The following is a 23557-nucleotide window of genomic DNA, read 5'->3' as shown; positions in this document are numbered from 1 at the left end:
CTATGAACGTCAAGGCTTGCCAGAGGATTGAGAGAGAGCTGGTGGGCACGCCCTCCTTCATGTGTCAGACTGTGCCGCGCTCGCTCAGGTCCAGCTCTTTACAGCCCCATGGACTGAAGCCCGCCAGGCTCCTCTGTCCATGAGATTTTCCAGGCAAAAATTCTGGAGTGGGTAGCCATTTCCTCCTCCAGAGGATCTTCCCAACCTAGGGATTGAACCCATGTCTCCTGCATCTCCTGCATCGCAGGCAGATTCTTTACTGCTGAGCCATCGGAGAAGCCTTTCATATGTCAAGACAGCTCAGAAATTGCACACATGAGCTTGGGAACCAAGTTTCCTGGGTCCGTAGCCTGTAACTATGGGACCTTGGGCCAGGCTTCTCACAAGAAAACCAGCACCTACCTTGTGAGTTACTAGGATTAATACACAGTTACATGCCCGGCACATAGTAAACACTATACAAGTGTTCAATAAATGCATTATAAACAAGCACACCTGCTCACAAATGGGAAAGGGCTTTTCTCCAAAGATACAGAAATGGTACATAGAGTAAGCAATGCTGCTGCTGCTAAGTCCCTTCAGTCGTGTCCGACTCTGTGCAACCCCATAGATGGCAGCCCACCAGGCTCCCCCGTCCCTGGGATTCTCCAGGCAAGAACACTGGAGTGGGTTGCCATTTCCTTCTCCAATGCATGAAAGTGAAGAGTGAAAGTGAAGTCACTCAGTCATGTCCAACTCTTAGCGACCCCATGAACTGCAGCCCACCAGGTTCTTCTGTCCATGGGATTTTCCAGGCAAGAGTACTGGAGTGCGGTGCCATTGCCTTCTCTGGAGTAAGCAATAAACACATAGAAAAATGCTCAGCATCACTAATCATTAGGGAAATGCAGATCAAGACTGCAGTGCTTCACCCTCCTCAGGATGGCACTAGCAAGAAAACAGAAAATAGTAAGCGTTGACAAGGTCATGGAAAGATTGGAGCCCTTGAGCACTGTCGGTGCTCAGTATGGCAGGTCCCTTGGACTGCAGGGAGATCAGCCCGTCCATCCTAAAGGAGGTCAGTCCTGGGTGCTCATTGAAAGGGCTGATGCTGAAGCTGAAACTCCAGTACTTTGGCCACCTCATGCAAAGAGCTGACTCATTTGAAAAGACCCTGATGCTGGGAAAGATTGAGGGCAGGAGGAGAAGGGGACGACAGAGGATGAGATGGCTGGATGGCATCACTGACTCGATGGACGTGAGTCTGAGTGAACTCTGGTAGTTGGTGATGGACAGGGAGGCCTGGCGTGCTGCGGTCCATGGGGTGGCAAAGAGTCGGACACGACTGAGCGTCTGAACTGAAATGGAAACCTGTAAGCAACCCGAGCATCCATCAATAGATGAACAAACAAGCAAAATGTGTGTACTCATGATAGAATATTCAGCCTTTAAGCAGAAGGCAACTCTGATCCCTGCTACAGTATGCATGCACCTTGAGGACATTTATGTTAAGTGAAACAAGCTACTCGTAAAAAGACTAACACCGTATGACCCCACTTAAGTGAATAGTCCTGTTCATGGAGGCGGAGCACAGAATGGTGGTTGCCAGTGACTGTGCAGAGGGGTGGGGGTCACTGTTTACTGGGGACGAGTCACAGTTTTACAGGATGAAGGGTTCTGGAGATGGCTGGTGGGGCGCCTGCACAATGTTGAGTGCACTTAATACCACTGAGCTGTGCGCTTAACAAAGGTTGAGACGGTAAGTTTTTTATGTTTGTGTGTTTTAGCACAGTTGTTTAAAGCGTAGAAGAAAATGAAATGTGTCGTGTGGAGAGCATGATTCATCCACCTGCTCCCCACGCACCTTCCCAGATCTCCTCTCTGAGCACCAGAAGCTTAGTCCCAAACCCCAGAAAGGGCTTAGGTTGAGTTTCCGGGCCACCTTCAGGACAGTGCACACTTGGCAAAGCCCGGGTTCGTGACAGTAATCTAAACCACGTGTTAGTCGCTCAGTCGTGTCCGACTCCTTGTGACCCATTGGACCACAGCCAACCAGGCTCCTCTGTCCATGGGATTTTCCAGGCGAGCATACTGGAGTGGGTAGCCCTTCCCTCTTCCAGGGGGTATTCCCGACCCACGGATTGAACCTGAGTCTCCCATACTACAGGCAGATTCTTTACCGTCTGAGCCACCAGGGCAGCCCCAGTCTAAACCGTAACATGTTAGAAAATTACAAGAAAGTTTCATTTGATCACCACCTAAGGCTGCTGAATAGTTTTTGGAGCTTTAAGGACCTCACGTGAAAATGCAGTTCCCCCGGAACAGGAAGCAAGTCAGGAATTAATGGTTCTATTGTCACATGAAGCATTAATACTTAAGGTCCTGTCAAAATAAAGTCAGCAGGAGAGTGCATCCATCAGCCTCAGATCTGCTCCTGGTCACCGTCTTCATCTTTCCCTGGAAACATGTTTGTCACAGGGGTTTAGGCTGCCTGCACCCTTCAGTCTGAAGATAGGGTGGGCCCGGTGATGTCACTGGAAGGAAGTTTGCCACTGATCTGCTTTCTGTTTTAATTTAAAAACCAAGTACCTGTCAGCCTTCATCTTTTGAAATCATGGTCTTTGAAGGCAGTTCTAAAACTGACTATTAGGTTATGCTTTGTGGTGGGAAGGAGAGGAGGAAAGGGGATAAAGGACGCACGTGAGTTCCCTCTGGGCCACCAGCTCAGCTTTTGTCTCCACTTGTGGCGCTTCTGGTCCAGAAATCGAAACAGTGGCCAGCAAATCCACTGTGTGATGTTTGATCCACGTTCTGCAGTTGCTCCTCGCGCTTCAAACCAGTGGCATTGGTTAAGGCCTTTGAAAGTCCTGGCAGCTTTTACTATTGCGTGTAAAAAGCCCTCTGCACTCCTGATGATGCTGGTCTGTGCCAAATGCAGAGTGATTCGTGGAGGAGAGTTTTAGGGTCATTCCTGTCGTGTTCTGTGATCACATAGATAAGGGGTCACAGTTGTCTCAGTCTTTTAAGGGGACCCCTTGCAGCTCACAGGAGGAAACTGTGCCGCTTCCTGCCCCCAACGTGGAGATGACCACTGAGGCAGAACCCCTGGCATTGTTGAGCCCTTGTGCTTCTCAGGAAGAGCTACACAGCAGGAGCAGGCGTCAGAGGCCCCCGCAGCTGCTAAAGATAACCAGAATCCCAAATTCTGTATGTACTGTTCCTAGGCTTTTAGAAGTATTTTTGATATCCATAAGGAGTACATTAAATTTTTCTTGATTTGAATTTTATCTGTTAATATCTGGAATGGTACTTTATATCTTCTTTTCTGACTTACTCCTTCCCCTCTTTATTCATTACGAAGTTTATTTGGTTTGCTTCCTTCGGTTGTAACTGGCGGTGTTTTCGTGCCTATATAATATTCCACTGTGTGCTGTGCCACAAGTACATTTTTTAAGGTATTTGGATTGTTTATAGTTACTTGCTTTTACAAACTTGCCATGGGAATTCCTGTCCATGCCTACAGTCTCATCTAGGATGCATGTTTTGGTGTGGGAATTTTTGGTTTATACGGGCTAACGTGCTCAGCGTCACCAGAGGATGGCAGATTGTGTTCTGAGGTGCTCATATCCGTGTGCACGCCTCCCAGCAGAGTACGGTACTTCCCATTCCTCGGCATCTTCACCGACATGTGGAGTTGTCATCCTGTGCGATTTCAACCAGTCTAGTGGATATGTAACAGTATCTTGCAGCATTTTAGTTTCCATTTCCCTTCTTACTAAAGAGGTTGCACAGTTCTCCATTTATTTAACTGGCTGCTTGAATATGCTCTTTGATGGATTGCCTGCTCAACAGTTTACTCATCTTTCTATCAGGTGGTTTTCTTTTCTTATCTTTGTAGGACTTCTTTGTATATTCTGGATAACAACCCTTTATTGACTATCTTGTTGTTGAGTCACTCTTTGCGACCCCATGGACGGCAGCATGCCAGGCTTCCCTGTCTACTATCTCCCAGAGTTTGTTCAAACTCATGTCCATCAAAGCGGTGAGGCCATCCAACCGTCTCATCCTCTGTTGTCCCCCTCTCCTCCTGCCTTCAGTCTTGCCCAGCATCAGGGTCTTTTCCAGTGAGTCGGCTCTTCGCATCAGGTGGTCAAAGTATTGGAGTCTCAGCTTCAGCATCAGTCCTTCCAATGAATATTCAAGACTGATTTCCATTAGGATGGACTGGTTGGATCTCCTTGCACTCCAAGGACTCTCAAGAGTCTTCTCCAACACTAAAATCTGAAAGTACTACAACACGTCAGTTCTTCAGCACTCAGCCTTTTTTATGGCCCACCTCTCACATCTGTACATGGCTACTGGGAAGACCATAACTTTTTCCAGTGGCTATACGAACCTTTGTTAGCAAAGTGATGTCTCTCCTTTTTAATATGCTGTTGTTGACCATATGTGTTGCTAATAACTTGCCTAAGTTTGTGGATGGTCATTTCACTGTCCATAGTGATGTCTTCTGATGAACAAAAGCTCTTAATTTTCATGCTTAGTAATCACTTTGTAATGAAATCTAGTGTCTTTAAAAAGTCCCCACTCCAAGATTATATGGTCTTTTGTAGTTTTTTTCCTAAAAGATTAAAAAAAATTTTTCCGATATCATTTAAATACTATATAATCCATCTGGAGTTAATTATTTGTATATTGATTTTTTTCAGGCAACCTTGCTAAATAAACTGACTTAGTAAATTTACTAATCTGTCTGTAGATTCTTCTGTATAAAATCAGATAAATAATGGTGGGGATTTTTCTTATATCCTGTCCTGTTATATCCTATTCTTATATCCTGTCCTATTTTTTCCTGCCCTATTAGAGTTAGAACCTCTGAATAAAAGTAATGATAACAGACATCTTTACATTGTTTCATTCTTTCTTACATTTGTTATTTGGCTGCTTCCCATCTTAGTTGAGGTACACAGGCTCTGTAGGTGTGGCTCCAGAGCGTGCAGGCTCAGTGGTGGCCATGCGGGGGCTCGGTTGCTCCACGGCTCGTGGCATCCAAGTTCCCTGACAGAGAGCAGAGCCCACATCTCCAGCGCTGCAGGAGGGACTCTTAACTCCCGAACCGCCACCAAAGTGCCCGTGTTTTTTCTTATTTTAAAGAGTGCTGTGTTACTGAATAACTGACGGACTGTTTGTTTTAGGTTTTTTAGGAAATATACTTTATCATTACAAAAATATTCCTTCTATGTTTGGCTTGCAATGGTAGTTTATCATAAATGGTTGTTGAATTTCATCAAAGAAATGTTTACATCATTTAGCAGAACGGTAAATTTTTTTCTCATTGTTTTACATGGTGGTGAATTACATGATAAATTACTAATTTTAAATAAAACCTGCATTCCTAATGTACTGGTGATATATTTTTTACATATTGCTTGCGTTGGTGCGCCAGCATCTCATATGTGAATCTTTGCATGGTTGTCCAGAGCCATGTTTCTCTAGCGCTCTCCTTATGTAGTTTCAGTGTCAGGATTACATTATTCTCACATAATGCATTAAAGAGTATTCACTCCTAGATTCCCTGAGTTTAGGTAAGATTGAAATTAATCTGTTGCTTAATGTTTGGCGGAACTTACTTGCAAAACACTGCACAGCTGGTGTTTTATTTGTGGGATGATTTTTAACTATTGAGTGAATTTCTTTAATTCTTATAGTATAACTTATTTTTCATTTCTTTTTAAATTCATTTGGGTAACTGTAGGGATTTGTCCATATCACCTGCTTTCAAAAATGCGGCATAAAGTTATTTATAATATCTGTCATCTTCTCAGTGTCTTGCAGTTGCATCCCTTTAACGTCTTATTTCATTTTATTACTTCTCTTTTTGCTTAACCTTAACACAAATAGTGTTTTTTCTCTAGAAGAATCAACTTTGGATAATCAACTTTATATTATCATGTAATATATTATAAATAATGTAATTAATTATTATAATTACCTCTATTTTGTATCTCTTCTCCATATCATTGATTTCTGCTAGCTTTTCTTTTAATTTTCTTTCTTTGGGTTTATTCTTTCTTGTTGTGGTGATCTGGATACTTTTATTTTACACTTTGATTCTTTTATATAGAACTTCAAGGTTATACTTTCCTTCAAACTGCTGCTTAGTTGTAGCCATACATTTTGGTGCCTTTTGTTTTCATTATTGTTACAAGTTCCAAGTCTTTACTAATTTTCATCTTGCTTTCTTCTTTCAGCCATAGGTGTTTTTAGAAGTGTGTTTTTAAATTTTCAAACCTATGAGGAGGTGGTTTTTGCTTATTTTTGGTTTTAGTTACCTCTTCATCATTACTTATTAATTACAATGCACTGTGCTCAGGAAATCCATCTGTAAGATACTGCTATTTGAAGTCTGTGGAGACTTGCTGTGTGGTCTCCTAGTGTATACTGTCTTCTATTATAAATATTTTGTGTGTGCTTCTAAGTCACATACCTGGTCTGTTGTGAGCACATGTTCTGTATATCCACTAGTTCAAATCTACATGTGAGCCGTGTCTGGGCGAGAAGGGGGAGAGATGTGGGTTTGACCATTTCTTCCTGCAGCTCTTCCAATTTGGGTGTATTTTGAAGCAATCTTATTGGAGGTCTCCAAGTTTAGAACAGTTATATATTCCTGGTGAATTGAACCTTTCTGACTATTTCATCACTGTCTTCATCTATAGTAATGATTTTTGCCTTAGAATCTATCGTGTCTGGTTTAATATAGCTGCATCAGCATGGCACCATGGTTTTCCTCCTTTTACTTTTAACCTTTCTTAGTCCTTATGTTTTAGGGTCATCTCTTACAAATGGCATATGACTTTTTCTTTTAAAGTCTGCGTTAATGATCTTCACCTTTCAATGGAAATACTAGCCTATTTTAAATGATATATGTGGACTTGTTTCTACCATCTCAGTTAGCCTTTTTTGCAAACTTTCTTTGCCCCCACCTCCCAGATTCCTTTCTGACTCTGTTTTGTTTTCGTTGCTGTACCTGCTTTTGGCCTTGCTGTGTGCTCACTGCTGCAGGCTTTGTCTGGGTGTTGAGAGCAGGGCGGCTCTCTCGCTGCACACACAGGCTTCTCGCTGCTGTGTCTTCTCTTGCTGCAGATTGTAGGCTCTGCACAGGCCCAGTATCTGTGGCCCACGGGCTTAGCTGCTCCAAGGCACGTGGGGTCTCCTGGACCAGGGATCAAACCCATGTCTCCTGCATTGGCGGGCAGATTCTTCACCACTGAGCTCCAGGGAAGCCCACTAACATTGTTTTAAATTGACCACGATTTTTCTACTTGTCATTCCTCCCGGCTGCCCCAATGGTTTATAAGTTATATAGAACTTTCTGTTCTTTCAGTGTTGATCCTAGAACTTTTAGCATGAATATTTTAAAATGGACAGTTAATCAGTATCGTTAACCTCCTGCTCAGTCAAGGCCTCTGGGATGCTTCAACTTCTGTTCTCTCCACCTCCGAAATAACATGCTGCATTTAAATGTCTGGGACTTGAGCTCTATTTCGTATTTCAGTTTCTTTAAGTCAGTTATTATTGTTGGCCCTCCATATCCATAGGTTCTGCGTCCATGGATTCAATCGACTGCTGATAGAAAATATTAGGAAATAAAAAGAATTCCAGAAAGTTCCAAAAATCAAGGCTTCCTTGCCCTGTGCACTGGCAGTTGTTGGCATGGCGCGCATCCGCACGTTGTACTCGGCACCGTACGCGATCCTGGGGTGATTTGAAATGCATTGCAGGGCCTGCCTAGGTTCTAAGCACATACTGTACCATTTTGTAAAAGGGACTTGAGATTTTGATATCTGTGGGGACCTGGAGCCAAAACCCCCCCAGACACCAGGGGACAGCTTGGTGCCACCAAGGGTCGCTACTTGAGTCCATTTCCTTTGCTTAGCACTTTTTTTTCTCTTGCGTCTGAGACCTTTCTTGCGTCTGGCTTTTATTCCACTTCTGTTTTATGTGGGTACATAGTGGATCTGCGGTGCTGTGCTAGTTTCCGGTGTGCAGCAAACGATTCAGTCACCCAGCGCGTGCGCCCGTGCTCCTTCAGTCTTCCCCGTGTAGGCTGTCACTAACACAGAGTCCTGAGTGCGTTCCCTGTGCTCCACAGGAGGTCCTTGTCGGGTCTCCATTTTATATATAGACAGACGCATGTGGGTTTAGTCCCAGCCTTCCCCCTTTGCTAACCGTAAGTCTGTTTTCTCTTTTTTTCCTGAAAAATGCTCTTAAGAAGGTCCTATCACTGAGTATCTGCTTTTAATCAAAGTCTTGACTTTTTGTCTGAAAATATTTTTATTTTGCCTTCTTTCTTGCTGTCATTCAATTGCTAAGTCATGTCCGGCTCTGCGACCCCGTGGACTGAGTGACGCACGGAGGGCTTCCCTGTCCTTCACTGTCTCCCGGGGTTTGCTCAAGTTCATGTCCATGGAGTCGGTGATGCTGTCTAACCATCTCATCCTCTGCCACCCTCTTCTTTTGCCTTCAGCCTCTCGCTGGGCCGTCGTTCCCAGACGATAGTATTGTAGTTGGACAGCTACTTTTTCTCTCTCGTTTTGACATTACTGTTCTACCTCATCTGAGTCACTGGTTTATCTTAACTACTCCTCTTCCTTAAGTGCTGTGTCTCCTTTCTCGTACTCCGAAGCCTCTGTGTGTGTGTGTGTGTGTGTGTGTGTGAGAGAGAGAGAGATGTCTGTGATGACTTAATCTATCTAGGTGTGCATTTCTTTGTATCCTCCATGGGACTTGTTGGCTTTCTGAATCTGAAGATTGGTAACGTTCGTAACAGCAAGGAAATCCTCAGCCATTTCCTGCTGTGGGATTGGTTCTTCAGCATTTCTCCTTCACTCTGGACCTCCAGTTGCGTTTGGTTGGATGCTCTTGTTGTATTCTGCATTGCCCAGCCTCTCTTCCATGTTTCCCATCTCTTATCTCTCTCTGCTGCAGTTCCTATAATGTCTTTAGATCCATCTTTCAATTGACTTAATTTTTTATTTGTTTTCCACAATTCAATTGCATTGAGTTTTTTAATTTCAGGAATTATATTTTTCAGCTCTGGAAATTCTGTTTGAGGCATCCCCAAATCAAGTCCGCTTGGTTTTAGTAATCCAGTGTTTGTAATATTTGCCAATTCCCTCTTTAATTTTTGTTTTTTTGGTACATACATTATATTCTTTGTCTAATTGTTGCAGTATTTTCAGACTTTACAGTTCAGATTCTATGGGGTTTTTTTTTTTTCTGTTTTCTTGTACAGTGGCTTATTTCTTTTGTATTTAATTATTTTTTTTCTTTTAGTTGTGAACCTGTGTTCTTTAAAGTCTTATCTGTGAGAGTTCTTTGTGGACTGGGTTTGAAGTATGTTCTTCCAAGAAGGGTTGTGTTTTCCTCTAGTGGGCACCACCGGGCACTTTAAACTGAATATAGCTTGGGGTCTGTTGGTCCACACGGTAGAATTCTGGCCTCACGCCCACAAGACTTCAGACTCGTGGCTTAAAACTCTCAAGGGAGGCTCTTGTTTGCAGTTCCATCTGGAGCTGAGGTCAGGCTGGCCTTTATGCCACTGTCTGCCACCGATTCCCCAGGATCTCACCGAAGGCCTCATCATTCAAGGGTCCCGCGTTTTACGTGGCGTTTTTACATTTCTACTTTCCTAGTGGGCTGTTTATGGCAGCCCACTCCAGTGCTCTTGCCCGGAGAATCCCAGGGACGGGGGAGCCTGGTGGGCTGCAGTCCATGGGGTCGCACAGAGTTGGACACGACTGAAGCGACTTGGCAGCAGCAGCAGCGGGCTATTTGGTGATTTTAGGTTATAAGCTCCTATGATTCAGCCTGATATGCAGGCATCCTGACGGCCTTGGGGTGGGTTGCTGTCTTCAGGAGAGGTTTTGCTTTGTGAACTTGTGCTGGGAGCCTAGGGAGCAATGCGTCTGAGGGCGCTTTAACCCCCCGAGGGGCCACAGTAACCCGGGAGCTGCCCGAGTCCTTCCCCCTGCAGCAGCCTCCCCCCAGGTTTGGGCTCCTGGCCCAGGGCTGGCGGCGGCATTTGCTCCACAAAGCCCTGCCTTCCTTACATGCCTGCTGCTCACTTTTCAGATTTTGTCTTTTTTTGTAAGATTTTCATCTGTGTGTGTGTGTGAAGTTCTTTTGGTCTGTGTGCATTTCCATGGATCTCCAAGATTCCCCTTATTTGCCAAGGAATCCAGCAAATGACTAAAAACACATCGCTGTCCTTCCCCTGGGGTCTTTTGTATGGCAGTTGGAAGAAGCCTTCCGAATGTCTTTCTGCCACCAGCTGGGAACGGAAGCGCCTGGTCAGCTCTCGTCCTCTGTGTCTTCCTACCTGTGGTCCGTTTTGGACAAAAGCACCGCACAGCGAGCACTGCTCCTATAATCCTCTTAACCCCACCTGCTTCTCTTCACACTTGGCAAAAGACCGGAGTTCTCAAGTAAACCCCTAAGAAGGACGACTTCGCCACACATGCTCCCCTCCAGTTGAAAGCCATCAGCTCCAGAGGGAACCCTAGTGCACAGGCGGAAGGGTCGACACGCAGAGGTGCTGTGGTAACGGAACAAATCGTGAGCGAGTCCAAGACCAGCAAAACGGCCGTGTCTGACCAGAAGCCGTCCCTGAACCTGTGGGTGGCGAGGGGTGCTCGTTCTCACCCTGAACTAATGTGATTTCTCAACTTGCATGTTGAGTGTTTCCCACCGATTTGACAAGAGGATTAATACCGGGTTTTTATTTGAGATGAGTAACACATGGTTCTGTGGGGTCCCAGTGAAGTCAGGTGGCTTGAATTTATGCTAACAGGATCGTCGTGAGTATCGTTCCTTAGAAAACGAAGCTAAAAATGGCAGGCGCTTCAGACATACCCCATGTTGATTTTGATGAACGGTATTTGAGGAGGCGGTTGGAAGTTCTTCCTCCTCCAACGTAATATGTTCAGCCTGCCTGGTTTCTTTGTAAAGTAGCTGGCATCCTGCAATGACGGACCCTGCAGCAGGAGGTGTCTGACACCGGTCAGTGCAGCCGGCCTGCCTGCACCATGAGCAGTGCTGCTTCGAGTGATTAATATTTGAAGGAGCTTGTCGCTTCCTGCTGAGTGTGTGTGTAATTTATGGATTATGAGCCCGTCGTAAAATCTCAGAGAAAGCTAACTGTATCACGTGAGAGAAAGATGCATTTATATTTTAACTCTAACTCCCTGAAGTTCTCTCTGTGTGCCCGTTTTTATCCAAAGGTATCGTCAATGTGCTGGTTTCCCGTCTCCGTCACAGGAAGCTTCCTTCCCAGGGAGGCCGGGGATACACTGCAGTCTCCTGTTTGGGCCATCTTTGAGGGCCAGCAGGGTTGCCCTGAACCAGTCACAGGGTTCCCTGAGTTTGTTCTGTCTGTCTGTCTGTGAGGCGGTGGAGTGGGGCTGGGGTTGCAGGGCATGGATCTTGGGACCGTGCTTGGAGTGCAGTGTGTTTTCCGTAGAAGCAGAGACCCTGCCCCACACCGCCTCGAATTCACAGGCTTGGGAAGTGATTTGCTTGTTTCTTTTCCTTCACTTCCTGTGATGCCTTTAAGAAGGTCTCAGTGCGCTGCTCTCGCGCTTGCGTATATCTTGTTCTTTTTTAAAGTATATTTGATTTACAGTGCTGTGTTAATTACTGCTGCTAAGTTGCTTCAGTCATGTCCGACTCTGTGCGACCCCATAGATGGCAGCCCAGCAGGCTCCCCCGTCCCTGGGATTCTTCAGGCAAGAACACTGGAGTGGGTTGCCATTTCCTTCTCCAGTGCGTGAAAGTGAAGCTATTCAGTCGTGTCCGACTCTTTGCCACCCCAGCGACTGCAGCCCACCAGGCTCCCTCGTCCCTGGGATTCTCCAGGCAGGAGTGCTGGGGTGGGGTGCCGTCGCCTTCTCCCGTGTTGATTACTGCTGTATAGCAAAGGGATTCATTTACACACATATCTATGTTCAGTTGCTTCAGTCCTGTCCAAAGCTTTGCGACCCCATGGACTGTATCCCACCAGGCCAGAATACTGGAGTGGGTTGCTATTCCCTTCTCCAGAGAATCTTCCTGAACCAGGGAGCCTGGGTCCCCTGCACAGCAGGCATATTCTTTACCACTGAGCTACCTGGGAAGCCCTATACAAACATAGATATATATACACAGTCTTCTTTTTGATATTCTTTTCCATTATGGCTTAGGCTTGTTTATGTCCTTGAAAGAAGGAGAGAGAAAGAAGCTCTCAGGTTCAGAACCCCCGCTCTTGTATGGACGGAAGTGAAAGGCAGCACCTGCTTTCTTTCTGGTGTGTTTCTCCCTGTCTCTACCCAACACCCCAGACTTTTTACTTAAAAGAAGGGTTAGCCTGTGGGAAAGGAGGAGGAGAAGCACAGGGAGCAGCACGTATGCCTCTCGCCTGGACTCACGGAGAGTTCGTCTTTCACACTGCTTGCCTTTTTCTTGACTCTTGCTCCCAGAATCCTCTCCCTCTCCACAGCACCACACTGCCCTTCCCCAGGGCCACCTCCTCAGGGAGTGTCCAGGAAGGCCCCCCAGACCGCCTGCTCTCTGCCGCACAATCCTACCTGCTCCAGCACGCTGGTGGACACTCCCCAGACCACCTGCTCTCTGCCGCACAATCCCACCTGCTCCAGCACGCTGGTGGACACTCCCCAGGTTGCCTGCTCCAGCGCTCGCTCAGTGTCTCCTGCGGGGGTCCCCTCCCTGCTTGGCACCAAGCTAGGCCCTGAGAACATCCCAGGGGCCGGGCCCTGCCTTGTGCGGCTGACCCTCTCACGGGAACCATCACACAGTCCGTGATGATGGTGAGAAGTGCTGGCCATGGAGGGAGTTCGGGGTGCTGACAGTTGGGGCAGTTGGGACAGGTGTATCCACAATCCCAAGATGTAGAAATGTTTTCATTGGTGGGCGAGCCAGTGGGAAAGGGGGCCAGTGTGGTGCAGCAGAAAGTTCCCCCCACCCCGCCCAGAGCCCCCAGCCCCCACACCCACAGCCAGACACCGTGTCCCCCACAGGCCTCCGTGCCCTCTCTCTGCCCCCTGCAGCTGTAAGTGACCCCCCTCCATGAGTGTTCCTCCCCGATCGCCTCACTGCCGGCCCCTCCTGTGCGCCGGGCAGACAGGATCCACGGCTGTCCACACAGCGTGTGGCCGAACTCCACGGACGCATCACGGTCCTCGCTGGTCCAGACAGCGGCCGGCATCACCCACATTGCACAGCCCCGTGAAGCGGGGTGGGGCACGGGGTGCAGATACTGTGTCCCTTTTGCCAAAAAGAAAGCCAAGGGAGGTCCGTCCCCTGCTCGGACATACGGGCATGACGACATACTCGGAGGTGTGACAGTCCTCTTGAGTTCTGGTGGGAACGCATAGGTGATCTGGTTACAGGGCAAATCAGAAAAGAGCAAGAGTCGGTCTGGTGGTGTAGCTGAGAGCTCGAAAGTCAGGCTTTGCTTCCCATTCCTGCTCTTCTGATGAGCTGTGTGGCTTTAAGTAAATCACCAAACTTGCCCAGACCTCACCTGTAGCATCTATAGAATAAGGATGCTAACAGAACCACTTTAGAGTTGAATGCGATCTTCTCTGCAGATACAGCAAGGCGCCTGGCAGGTGGTCAGTTTAGTAGAGGGGAGCTTGTTGTGTTGCGTCTGTGTAACCATGACTTGCTTCTCTGATCATCTGTGAGCATCCTTGTGAGTGTCTGGATCTCATGCCGCCTGGGCTGTGTCCCCTGGGGACCCCCACCCTAAGGCCGCGCATCCACATGAGGGGTGGCGTGAGTGGATGAGGGAGGGGCCGTGGCAGCGAGGAGCTGTCACCCAGGGCAGGCGCCTCTTTTTCCCTGAACACCAGGTTTAGGCTGCTGACAAAGTCTCCTGGCTCTGTCTTAGAGGAGAGCAGGCTTTTTTCCTCGGAAGGACCCAGCCAGCGTCGCCCGGTGGTGTCTCTGCCGCGCACTGGCGGGCACGTGAAACCCAGCACAGCTTGTTTCTTACAGTTTATCAGGAGAGATTGTGCTTCCACCGCCGTCACAGCAAGAGAGCGTTGCTTTGACGCCTCAGCCGCTCGAATGGAGTGATCGTGTCCACGGCGGGAGGTCAGCGGGATTTCGGGCCTCAGCCTCAGGGCAGAGGCTCCTGTTGGCAGACCGCTGGCCGGTGTCCCTGCATCTGCTCCGAGAGCTCGGGGGGCTGCCGGGGGGCTGCTCCAGGGGGTTTAACGGTGTCCTCTCTCGTCCCCGCCCTGCAGGAACGGCCTCCCCGGCTGCCGCCTGCGGACTGAGAGCGAGCCGGCGTGCGGCTCCCCGGTGGTCAGCGGGGACCCCAAGGAGGACCACACCTACAGCAGCGCCAAGGCCGCCGCCGCCCGCAGCGCCTCGCCCGCCAGCGACTGCGCCTCGTCCTCCTCGGCCGACGAGCCCGACGAGGTCGCCGCCAAGGGGGGCCCGGAGGGCAGCGAGGGCAGCTGCCCCAGCCGCGAGAGCCACAGCGAGCCGGAGGAGGACGGCCGGCCGCGCGGCCCCCGGGAGGCCCCGGGCGACGGCGGGCCCGCGCACAAGAAGCGGCCGCCCGCGGCCAAGGCGCGGAAGGTGCCCAGCGACACGCTGCCCCTCAAAAAGAGACGCACGGAGAAGCCCCCCGAGAGCGACGACGAGGAGATGAAGGAGGCGGCGGGCTCGCTCCTGCACCTGGCGGGCATCCGGTCCTGCCTGAACAACATCACCAATCGGACGGCAAAGGGGCAGAAGGAGCAGAAGGAAACCGCGAAAAATTAACAGAAACAAGTCACTGATTTGTTTTGAACTTACGGCCATTTGGTTTCAGCATGTCAGGAGATTTCTAATGATTTGTGGCAATATCAGCAATTTATTCTTTTTTCTTTTTCCTTTGGTTTGGTTTTCTTTCTTTTCTTTCCTTTTTTTTTTTAATTTGCCCCCCCCCCCCTTGGTTTTGGACCCTTAAGAATTTTATGTTGAAAGGAGATTGAAGCCATAGAACTCATATTGACACTCAGCCGTTTTACAAAAGCTTTTCATTACCTGAAGACAAAACCGAAAAAGCCAAAATGACCATTGCTTCCTCCAGCTTGTCTCAGAATCCCGCGGCTGAATCCACAGGGACGCAGCGGGAACGCCGCGGGGACACACACCCAGCGCTAGAAGGCACGTGTGCAAGGTCACCGTCGATCAGGCCCAACCTTTAGGTTTAAGAGGTCAGGGTGTGCACCCAGCTGGGGTCAGTGAGTGAGCCCACGTAAGGCAACTGAGGAGACGGAAGGACCCCTGGTCCCCCTAGGAGCAGACCCAGGCTCGTGGCACTGGGGCATCAGATGATGCCAGGAGAAGCCTTGGTGTGGCTCCAGCATGCAGTGTGAGGTGGGAGCAGGGCGGTCACCAGTCGTCTGTGCTTCTTAACCACGAAGCCCAGTAGCATCTCCGCAGGCGAACACTGGACCGCTCTTGTTCACCAGGTCTCAGTGACTCATGAGAAGAAACTGGGTCAGTTTTTAATGATGTTGCTGATCATTGGATTCTGTTCTGTATTAAATGAAAAGCAGGTTACACAAGCCATAAGCCTGAAGGTTGGTCCTGCTCATATGCACCTGTGCACACACACACACACCACACACACGGAAGAGGGGAAAAAAAAAAACTGATGCAAAAAACAAGCTGTCTTCTTAACTGCCCAAGTGAAAATCAAGTTCCAAGAAATTACCATAGCTGTTAAGGAAATAATGGTACAAAACTTTTTCTGTCTGTCAAAACCATTTGATCCAAGTGAAAACAAAAAGCTGCGGACCTGCCATTAGTATTGTGTATTTTTAAAAGATGAAAGGCACACTGATGGACAAACTAAAGTAAAATATGGCAAAAAAGAAAAACAAAACTCCTATACTGCCCTCAAAATGGAGTTTGCAATTAACGTCAGTCAGTATTCATCTTTGCAAAAATCAAAATGATTTCCACATTCAGCCGTGTAGCCAGCAGAAATTTCTGATCCACAATGCATGGAATTCCTTTGAAAAAAGAAAAAGAAAAAAAAAATCACAAAAACACAAACTTTTTTTTATTCAAAAATAACAAAGTTCTTGTAAGGTAAATAATGTATTTAGCATGAAGCATGAATTATTTTCATATAAATATAGAAAATAGAGAAAAGGCTATGCCTCTAATTTTTAAGCCCTTAGGCTTAGAGGTTCTTTTGGTTTTCTTCTTTTTTTCTTTTTTTTTTTTCTTTCCTTTCCTTTAATTTTTTCGCTTTTTTGTTTTTTTGTTTTTTTTCTTTTCCTTTTTTCCGATTATTTTGTTTTGGTTTTTTGAAGCAGGTGTTTAAGGTTTAACCTTCTTCAGGGACAAATTCTGACTGTTGGGGAGCTTACTCTGCAATACAAAAATCTCTTCATGTTCTGGTAGGGCCTGGATGGCGGCGCTCTGGATTGCCTTGTCTGCACTTCAGCCCCCGGCCCCTCTGATTCTCTGTTGAAAAGTGTGTCCTTTCTCTCTGTCTGTGCATGTTTACCATGACGCAATAATCTGAGGGCAAACTGAGTCGTGAGTGTGTATGATAGAATCAAGAGAAGTAAGGGACACTGGCTTGAGAAAACCAGGACCGAGATTTGGTTTCTAGGGGAAAAGGCAGTGAACGATTATGCAATTCGCCAGGAGAAGGGGAAACACGCCTGGGCCTTATCGGATGAGGGTGTGAGTTAGGGTGCCCGTGACGGAGAGAGTGCGCGGGCCTGGGAGGGCCCGGCCCGCAGACGCCCCGACGCCGGTCCCGGCGTCCCCGCCGCCCGGGTGCTCGAGCCCACCTGGAGCGACGCCCACCCGGGTTGTGGCGCGGCGTTCAGACCACCAGGTGAGGGCGCGCGGCCCGGAAGAAGCTCCTGTTACCTTTGCCTGAAAGAAAGGAGTTAGGGAGATCAGAGGAACCTTTGAAAGAGTGATCTTCCGCCCACACGGAAGGGGATTTTAAAGCGTAAAAACACCTGCTCTCAAGATAGACGGTGAGGGAGAAGGAGGGGACTGGGGTGATCTCCACTTTTTGAAACAGGCGGGGTGGGCGTTGCGGAGCCCTCCGCCCGCCCCGGGCACGGCCCGCAGCCCCAGCGGCCGGGACGGCGGGAGAAGCTAACCCGCGCGTCCTCTTCCCCTGGGCTGCTGATGAGCTGAAAAAAAGATCTACAGCCCTGCGCAGGTCAGACTCATTACTGAACCTGAGTGCGCCCAGCGCGCTTGTGCTGGGCGTGGAGAGATGGGGGTAAGGATGTCTTTTCGAAGCGCCCCGGACCCTCCGTCTCCCCACACCAACGTCTGACACCCCAAAAGCCATCCGCAGCTGCGGGATCCGGGCGGCACTTGGCGGTATCCCCTCACCAAGCCCCCCTCAGCCACCCAGCCCTCCCAGATCAAATCCAGACTTCCCTCCCGAAAGGCAGAGACAAACATCCAGGACTGTTTTCTGGCGGGGGTTCCTTCGACGGCGACCCCCACCGGTGGGCTGTCTCCCCTCATTTCCTTTTTTCTAAAGGAGCAAAGGCCTCTTTTAGAAAATAATAAAATGCAATGTGTGTGATTTACTTTTCTGATCTCTTTGAGAAATAGAGAAATATCTTATAAAAGTGTGTTCTTAACTCCAGAACCACTCTTTTTGCATAAATACCTCATCGGGCAGCTTTCTAAGTGTTATTTCCTGCGTCTCCTGCAGTCCCTAACACAGGACCTGCTGGGAGACCTAGGGGAAACTTTAGTGAGGGTACTTTTTTCTATTTTTCTTCTGTTTTTGGAGGCATACACATTATGCATAACCAAAACAATGGCTCAATTGTGTTTAACTTTGTATTTCGATTGTTGAGAAAAAAAAAAAAACAGTATCGATGTGTCTGTGGCCGTTCATAGTGACTTCATTGCGGAATGAGGTTGTCCATGTCCTTGCCAAGCCGGGGGCAGAGACACCCTCTGTCACCCCCTCCTCCAAGAGCAGTAGAGAATTTAAGCACAAGCCTATTTGTGAAAGAATATTTTGCTCCAGTGTAATTCACTCTAGTCTTGGAATTTCTTCCCAAACATCAGGTGTTCTTTTAGCTTCCAAACTACCCTGTGTACTCATTTAGTCTTGACAAAAATCGCCTAAGCACCGTTCCAGGGGTGTGGTGTTTTTGCTTTGGTTTCTCCTGCTGGGAGAAACGGCGTTTTCGTGTGTCATTCCAGTATCTCACATACTCACGTGGGGCGGGGGGTGGGGGGGCAGTGGGGAACTATAGCAATATTTGAAGATGCTTTTGGGAAACAACCGTGAACTCGTCCGCACCGTGACATCCGCATTTACTTGTTGTCAGTCCTAGGACACGTTTAAGAGACGGAGACTATGCTCTTTCTTCTTAAATGCTATACGCGCAGAAAGTTATTTTTATGCTACTACAGTTGTCTCTTATCTTTACCTAGTACTTTGTGGAAAGGGTCTGCATCATCGATTTTCCCAGCCTTATGATACACCCTAAGCTCCTATTTCCCTCCCCCCTCTCTAAGCAGTATATATATACACACACACATGTGTTCAAGAGTTCTTTGGTCAAATTGTCTATCTGAAACTAAAGTGAACCCACCCCACATCCAGACGATGGTTGGAGAAAACCCTGGCCAAAACAGCTGTGGCAGATTTTAGTCTTGGGGCTGCTTTTTTCAGAAGGACTGTGTGGGAGGCTTCTCCCAAGAGCTGGGTTTTTCCCTGGGAGAGGCACCGGGTGTCTGGCCCTGGCTGAGCGCGGTCGTGAATACCACGTCTCACTGGAGTGGGGGGGGGGGGGGCGGGGCGGGGAGCTTCGGGCTGTGGGCTTTGTAGGGTGAAGACCTTCCAGATGGCCTTTGTCCAGCTCAGTCCTGGGGCCCAAATGCTACCAGCCCCCCATCTCAGTGACCCCTGCCCCACACTCCACACGTGTGGGCCCCCAGCCTCTCATCCAAGAGCTCTCAGAGAAGGAATCAATCTGTACAAGTGACCTGCACGGGAGGGTTTTCCACATGGGATTGGATTCAACTCAATGTGACTTCTCTTTCCCTTTAAACTTGATTCAGGTTGGGACTCGTTTCTTTCTGGTGGATCACAGCTGCCCAGATGTTGCCATTTTCTTTTTTATATTTCTGTAGAGGAGTATTTTTCTTTCATCTTCAGGATTTTTTTTTTTTTTTTGCCACCAAAAGAACACATCTGAACTCCGTGTCCCCTCTTGATTGTGACTTAACCAGTGTTGACAGCTCAATCCTTCGTGTCGTAGGTCCCAGCTCGAATACTATATCAAACACTGTTATGCACATAACGCAGCACTGTGATCTAATTTAAATAATACTTTTTTATTATTTATACTACTATATATAATAGACAGCAACACTTTTGCTATATAACCTAAGTGATAACCCTCTTTTTAGTTACCTACCAAAACTCGGGACTTTGGTTTATATTGCAGTTAACACAGTTACAAAGTTGGAATGGTGTCTTTTTTTTCCTTCGTTGTAATGGAATGTGTAAATCAAAGTATATCTGTTGTGTGGTGTTCCCGTCCCTGGAGCCCCGTGAGAATGTCTGCAGGGCGTTCAGTGTTCTATGTAGACCCACCTGCCTTTGTGAACCCATCTGTCAACCCCCCTTCCTTGGAGAGAGTGCCGGTGATGGTGGCCAACTGCTCTCTCTGCCCCCTACTGGTTATTCTTGAATTAAGCACAGACTCCGTTGCTTTTATCATGAATAATGTGTGTGACCTTACAATTCTTCCACAGTTCAGCAAACAAGTGCTATAGTGTCACTGACCAAAAATTAAGGAAGGAAAATCCGATGTTTTAAACGATCCATCTTTTCACGGCCGAAACCAATGTGTCTATGGTGCTGCGTTCTGCTGTCTGTCCTACTTTTGAAATCAGACCTGGGTGAAAGATCACTTCTGACTTAACTGTGATCGTGCTCACAAGTACCCTTCCTGTTCGTTTTGTTAGCGCTGAAATCAAGACTATTTATTTGGAATAGATACAGCAGTGTTTTTCACTTCCTTTGCAACCGTTGAGAACAGCCTTCCCTACCTTTTGCAAGGAATTAATATTCCATATTGGATTCGCAAAGACTTCGATATGGTGTGTCTAGCAAACCTAGAAACTGTCCCTCACCCTTTCACGACTGTGGCCTGAGTTCCCAACCCCTCCCTTTTGTTAGATGAAACTCTTAGCACAAGTTCAGTTATTTAAACGTGCAGCATTGCCCGAGTGTGTGTGTCGAGCCATCGACACAGCTGATTCAGTAACCGCTGTTGTTCACACTCGCTACTGACACTGCCATGGTGACAATGTGGAGGAAGCAAGTATCCGTGTGTGTCTGGGAAGCATTATACACGTGTACATTTTTTTATACTCTGATTCTGTAACATTTCTGAGTTCTGTTTTTGTTTTACAGAAAAATAAATAACAGTGATAAAGCAATCAGAAGACAAGAGGTTTACTCTCAATACTCGGGGTCGTGTGACCTCTGGCCAATAGACCTCCATGGCCAAGTGTATTCACTTAGAGTAATAAGTTTTCAAAAGCCAATTTTCGTCCGTGTTTCTTTCTGTATGAAACTGCCAATATCATGAACAGAAAGGGAGACCCGTAGAGGAGAAAGTGACGTTCGGTCGCGTTTGTGTTGCCTAGAGGAAGAGTGGAAGCAGGCACAGCCCGCCCACCTCGAGGGACCCGATGGCGTTGCTTGGAGGCATCCATACTTGCATTTCGCATCCTTCGTATGTAATCATATTGCCAAAGACAAACTATTTCATCATTTATTGTAAATAACACTTTCCCCCCAGACCTACCATAAGGTTTCTGTGATGTATTGTCTTCCAGTTGCAATAAAAATGACTGAGTTGCATCAATTGAAGAAAGCGCCGCGTAGCATTGTGTGCCCTGCGTCTTCGGAAGCGCACGCTCAGCGGTAAAGTCGGCTGTAGTCTGCGCCTGCGCCGGGCTGCGTGTGCCGTTCCTTTCACGGCTCGGCGCCAGAGCCTCCGCGGCACGTGGCCGTGCCTTTCGCGTTGTGCTCACTCACGCCCAGTCATGCTCACAACCCCATGGACTGTAGCCCGCCGGGCTCTTCTGTCCATGGAATTTTCCAGGCGGGAATACTGAAGTGGGCTGCCGTTTCCTACTCCAGGCGCCCTTCCTGACCCGGGGGTCAAACCCACTGCTCCTGAATTGGCAGGCGGGTTCTTCCCCAACGCGCCACCTGGGAAGCCCAGCCTGTTCTCATACGTGCCTCCTTTGCATCAGGAAACCACACAGCTTCTGTAAACACACAGATTCGCAGCCGAAGGCCGAGCTCACCGGTGGGTCTCAGGAGACTTCTAGGTGTGACCCAAAGCGTCAGGGGACAGCAGGCCTCCCACCATGAACCTGTAGTTCAGACAGACTGTGCCTTTCTTTTGGAAGTCGTCAAGCGATACACTACAGTTGTGCAGTGGGGCTGGAGCCTGCCAGCCTACCCAGGGCTTCTGCAGATAAGTTGCCAAACCCTGAGACCTCGAGGGCCTCCCAGAGGGAGCTGGGCGGGAGAAGAGTGCCTGGGACAAGCCCAGGCCCAGGGCGCCAGGACCCACGCCAGAGGGGAGGGAAGGGCGTGGTTTTGCTGGTGGGCCGTGTTAGCCCGGAGATCTCACAGCAGCACTGGCCTTGGCAGACCTGCACCGCCCTCAGCTGGGCTCTGCGCGCATGGGGGATTGCAGGTCCCCGGCTGTCCCTTCTGTGCTCAAGGCGTTACTGGAAGGTCGCTTCGAGCAGGGCCTGCTGGGCTGGATTCCCAAAAAACCTCAAACTGTCACCCCAGGACCCAGTGGGTTTGCCAAGGTTCCAGCTCGGTCCCCTTGTGGTGTTTTTCTATCTTCGGAGTGGTGGTGTTCCCTCCTGGATGAAAAATCTTCCACATTTCAGGGAAATTGATTGGGAGGGAAAGCAGAAAGTCATTTGGATCAAATCTGATGAACTCTGGGTAAGTTGCCCGAGTCGGGTAAGGCTTAATACCAAAGTGTGGCCACCCACCGTCAAACGCCCATACCAGACATTCCATACGTGAGTCTCAAGGTGTCTGCAGACAAGATGCCCAGTTAGGTTATCAGAATATCTGAGGGAACTCGGCCAAGATGGTAGACGAGGACTTGCATGCTCAGTCATGTCCAATTCTATACAAGCCCCTAGACTGGCCTCCAGGCTCCTCTGTCCATGGAGTTTTCCAGGCAAGAATACTGAAGCGGGTTGCCATTTCCTCCTCCAGGGGATCTTCCTGACCCAGGGATCGAACCTGAGTCTGTGGCATCTCCTGCACTGGCAGGCAGCTTCTGATGACACCTCCAAAATTCAGTTCTGACCTCTGGGGGACGTTGACTATTCCACAAAAGAGGGGGGGAAAGCTCTGGTAGGTGTTTGTTGCCTACAGTGAAGCCCCCAGTGGGGTCTATTATAAGATGGGATAAGTAAGCTACCCAAGTCCGAGATCAGGGGCAGCGGCCGGGAGGAGCTACCCCGTGTCCAAAGTCAGGGGCCGTGGCTGGGAGGAGCCACCCAACGCCCCGACGCCCAAGGCCAGGGGCGGCGGCCGGGAGGACCAACCCCACGTCCAAGGAGCGGTGGCTGCGTGGGCGCAGGAGGGCCTAGAGAAGCTATCCCACGTTGAAGGTCAGGAAGGGCGGCGGTGAGGAGATACCCCTCGTCCAAGGTAAGGAGCAATGGCTGCGCTTTGCTGGAGCAGCCATGAAGAGATACCCCACGTCCAGGGTTATAGAAACCCAAGTAAGATGGTAGGTGTTGCAAGAGGGCATCAGAGGGCAGACACACTGAAACCATACTCACAGAAAACTAGTCAGTCTAATCACACTAGGACCACAGCCTTGTCTAACTCAATGAAACTAAGCCATGCCTGTGGGGCAACCCAAGATGGGCGGGTCATGGTGGAGAGATCTGACAGAATGAGGTCCACTGGAGAAGGTTGCCTTGAGAACCCCATGAACAGTATGAAAAGGCAAAATGATAGGATGCTGAAAGAGGAACTCCCCAGGTCAGTAGGGGCCCAATATGCTACTGGAGATCAGTGGAGAAATAACTCCAGAAAGAATGAAGGGATGGAGCCAAAGCAAAAACAATACCCAGCTGTGGATGTGACTGGGGATAGAAGCAAGGTCCGATGCTGTAAAGAGCAATATTGCATAGGAACCTGGAATGTCAGGTCCATGAATCAAGGCAAATTGGAAGTGGTCAAACAGGAGATGGCAAGAGTGAATGTCGACAGTCTAGGAATCAGCGAACTGAAATGGACTGGAATGGGGGAATTTAACCCAGATGACCATTATGTCTACTACTGCAGGCAGGAATCCCTCAGAAGAAATGAAGTAGCCATCATGGTCAACAAAAGAGTCTGAAATGCAATACTTGGATGCAATCTCAAAAACGACAGAATGATCTCTGTTCGTTTCCAAGGCAAACCATTCAATATCACAGTAATCCAAGTCTGTGC

At 48.5% G+C, this 23557-nt stretch overlaps 1 protein-coding gene across 8 annotated transcripts in view; it reads left to right on the top strand.

Moving 5' to 3' along the window:
• FOXN3 (forkhead box N3) overlaps positions 1-20934 on the top strand; it is a 461393-nt gene extending 440459 nt beyond the window's left edge. For all 8 annotated transcript variants that reach the window (XM_027552694.1, XM_027552700.1, XM_027552693.1 and 5 more), the window contains one exon: positions 14286-20934. In XM_027552694.1, coding sequence (XP_027408495.1) covers positions 14286-14811 — 526 coding nt within the window. In that variant the 3' untranslated portion in view covers positions 14812-20934. The remainder of the gene's footprint in view (positions 1-14285) is intronic.
• Positions 20935-23557: the final 2623 nt, after the last annotated feature.

The sequence above is a fragment of the Bos indicus x Bos taurus genome, chromosome 10 (assembly GCF_003369695.1).
Source record: "Bos indicus x Bos taurus breed Angus x Brahman F1 hybrid chromosome 10, Bos_hybrid_MaternalHap_v2.0, whole genome shotgun sequence".
NCBI classification, from domain to species: Eukaryota; Metazoa; Chordata; class Mammalia; order Artiodactyla; family Bovidae; genus Bos; species Bos indicus x Bos taurus.
The sequence above is the reverse complement of the archived record's forward strand: the minus strand, read 5'-3'. Positions and strand labels throughout refer to the sequence as shown.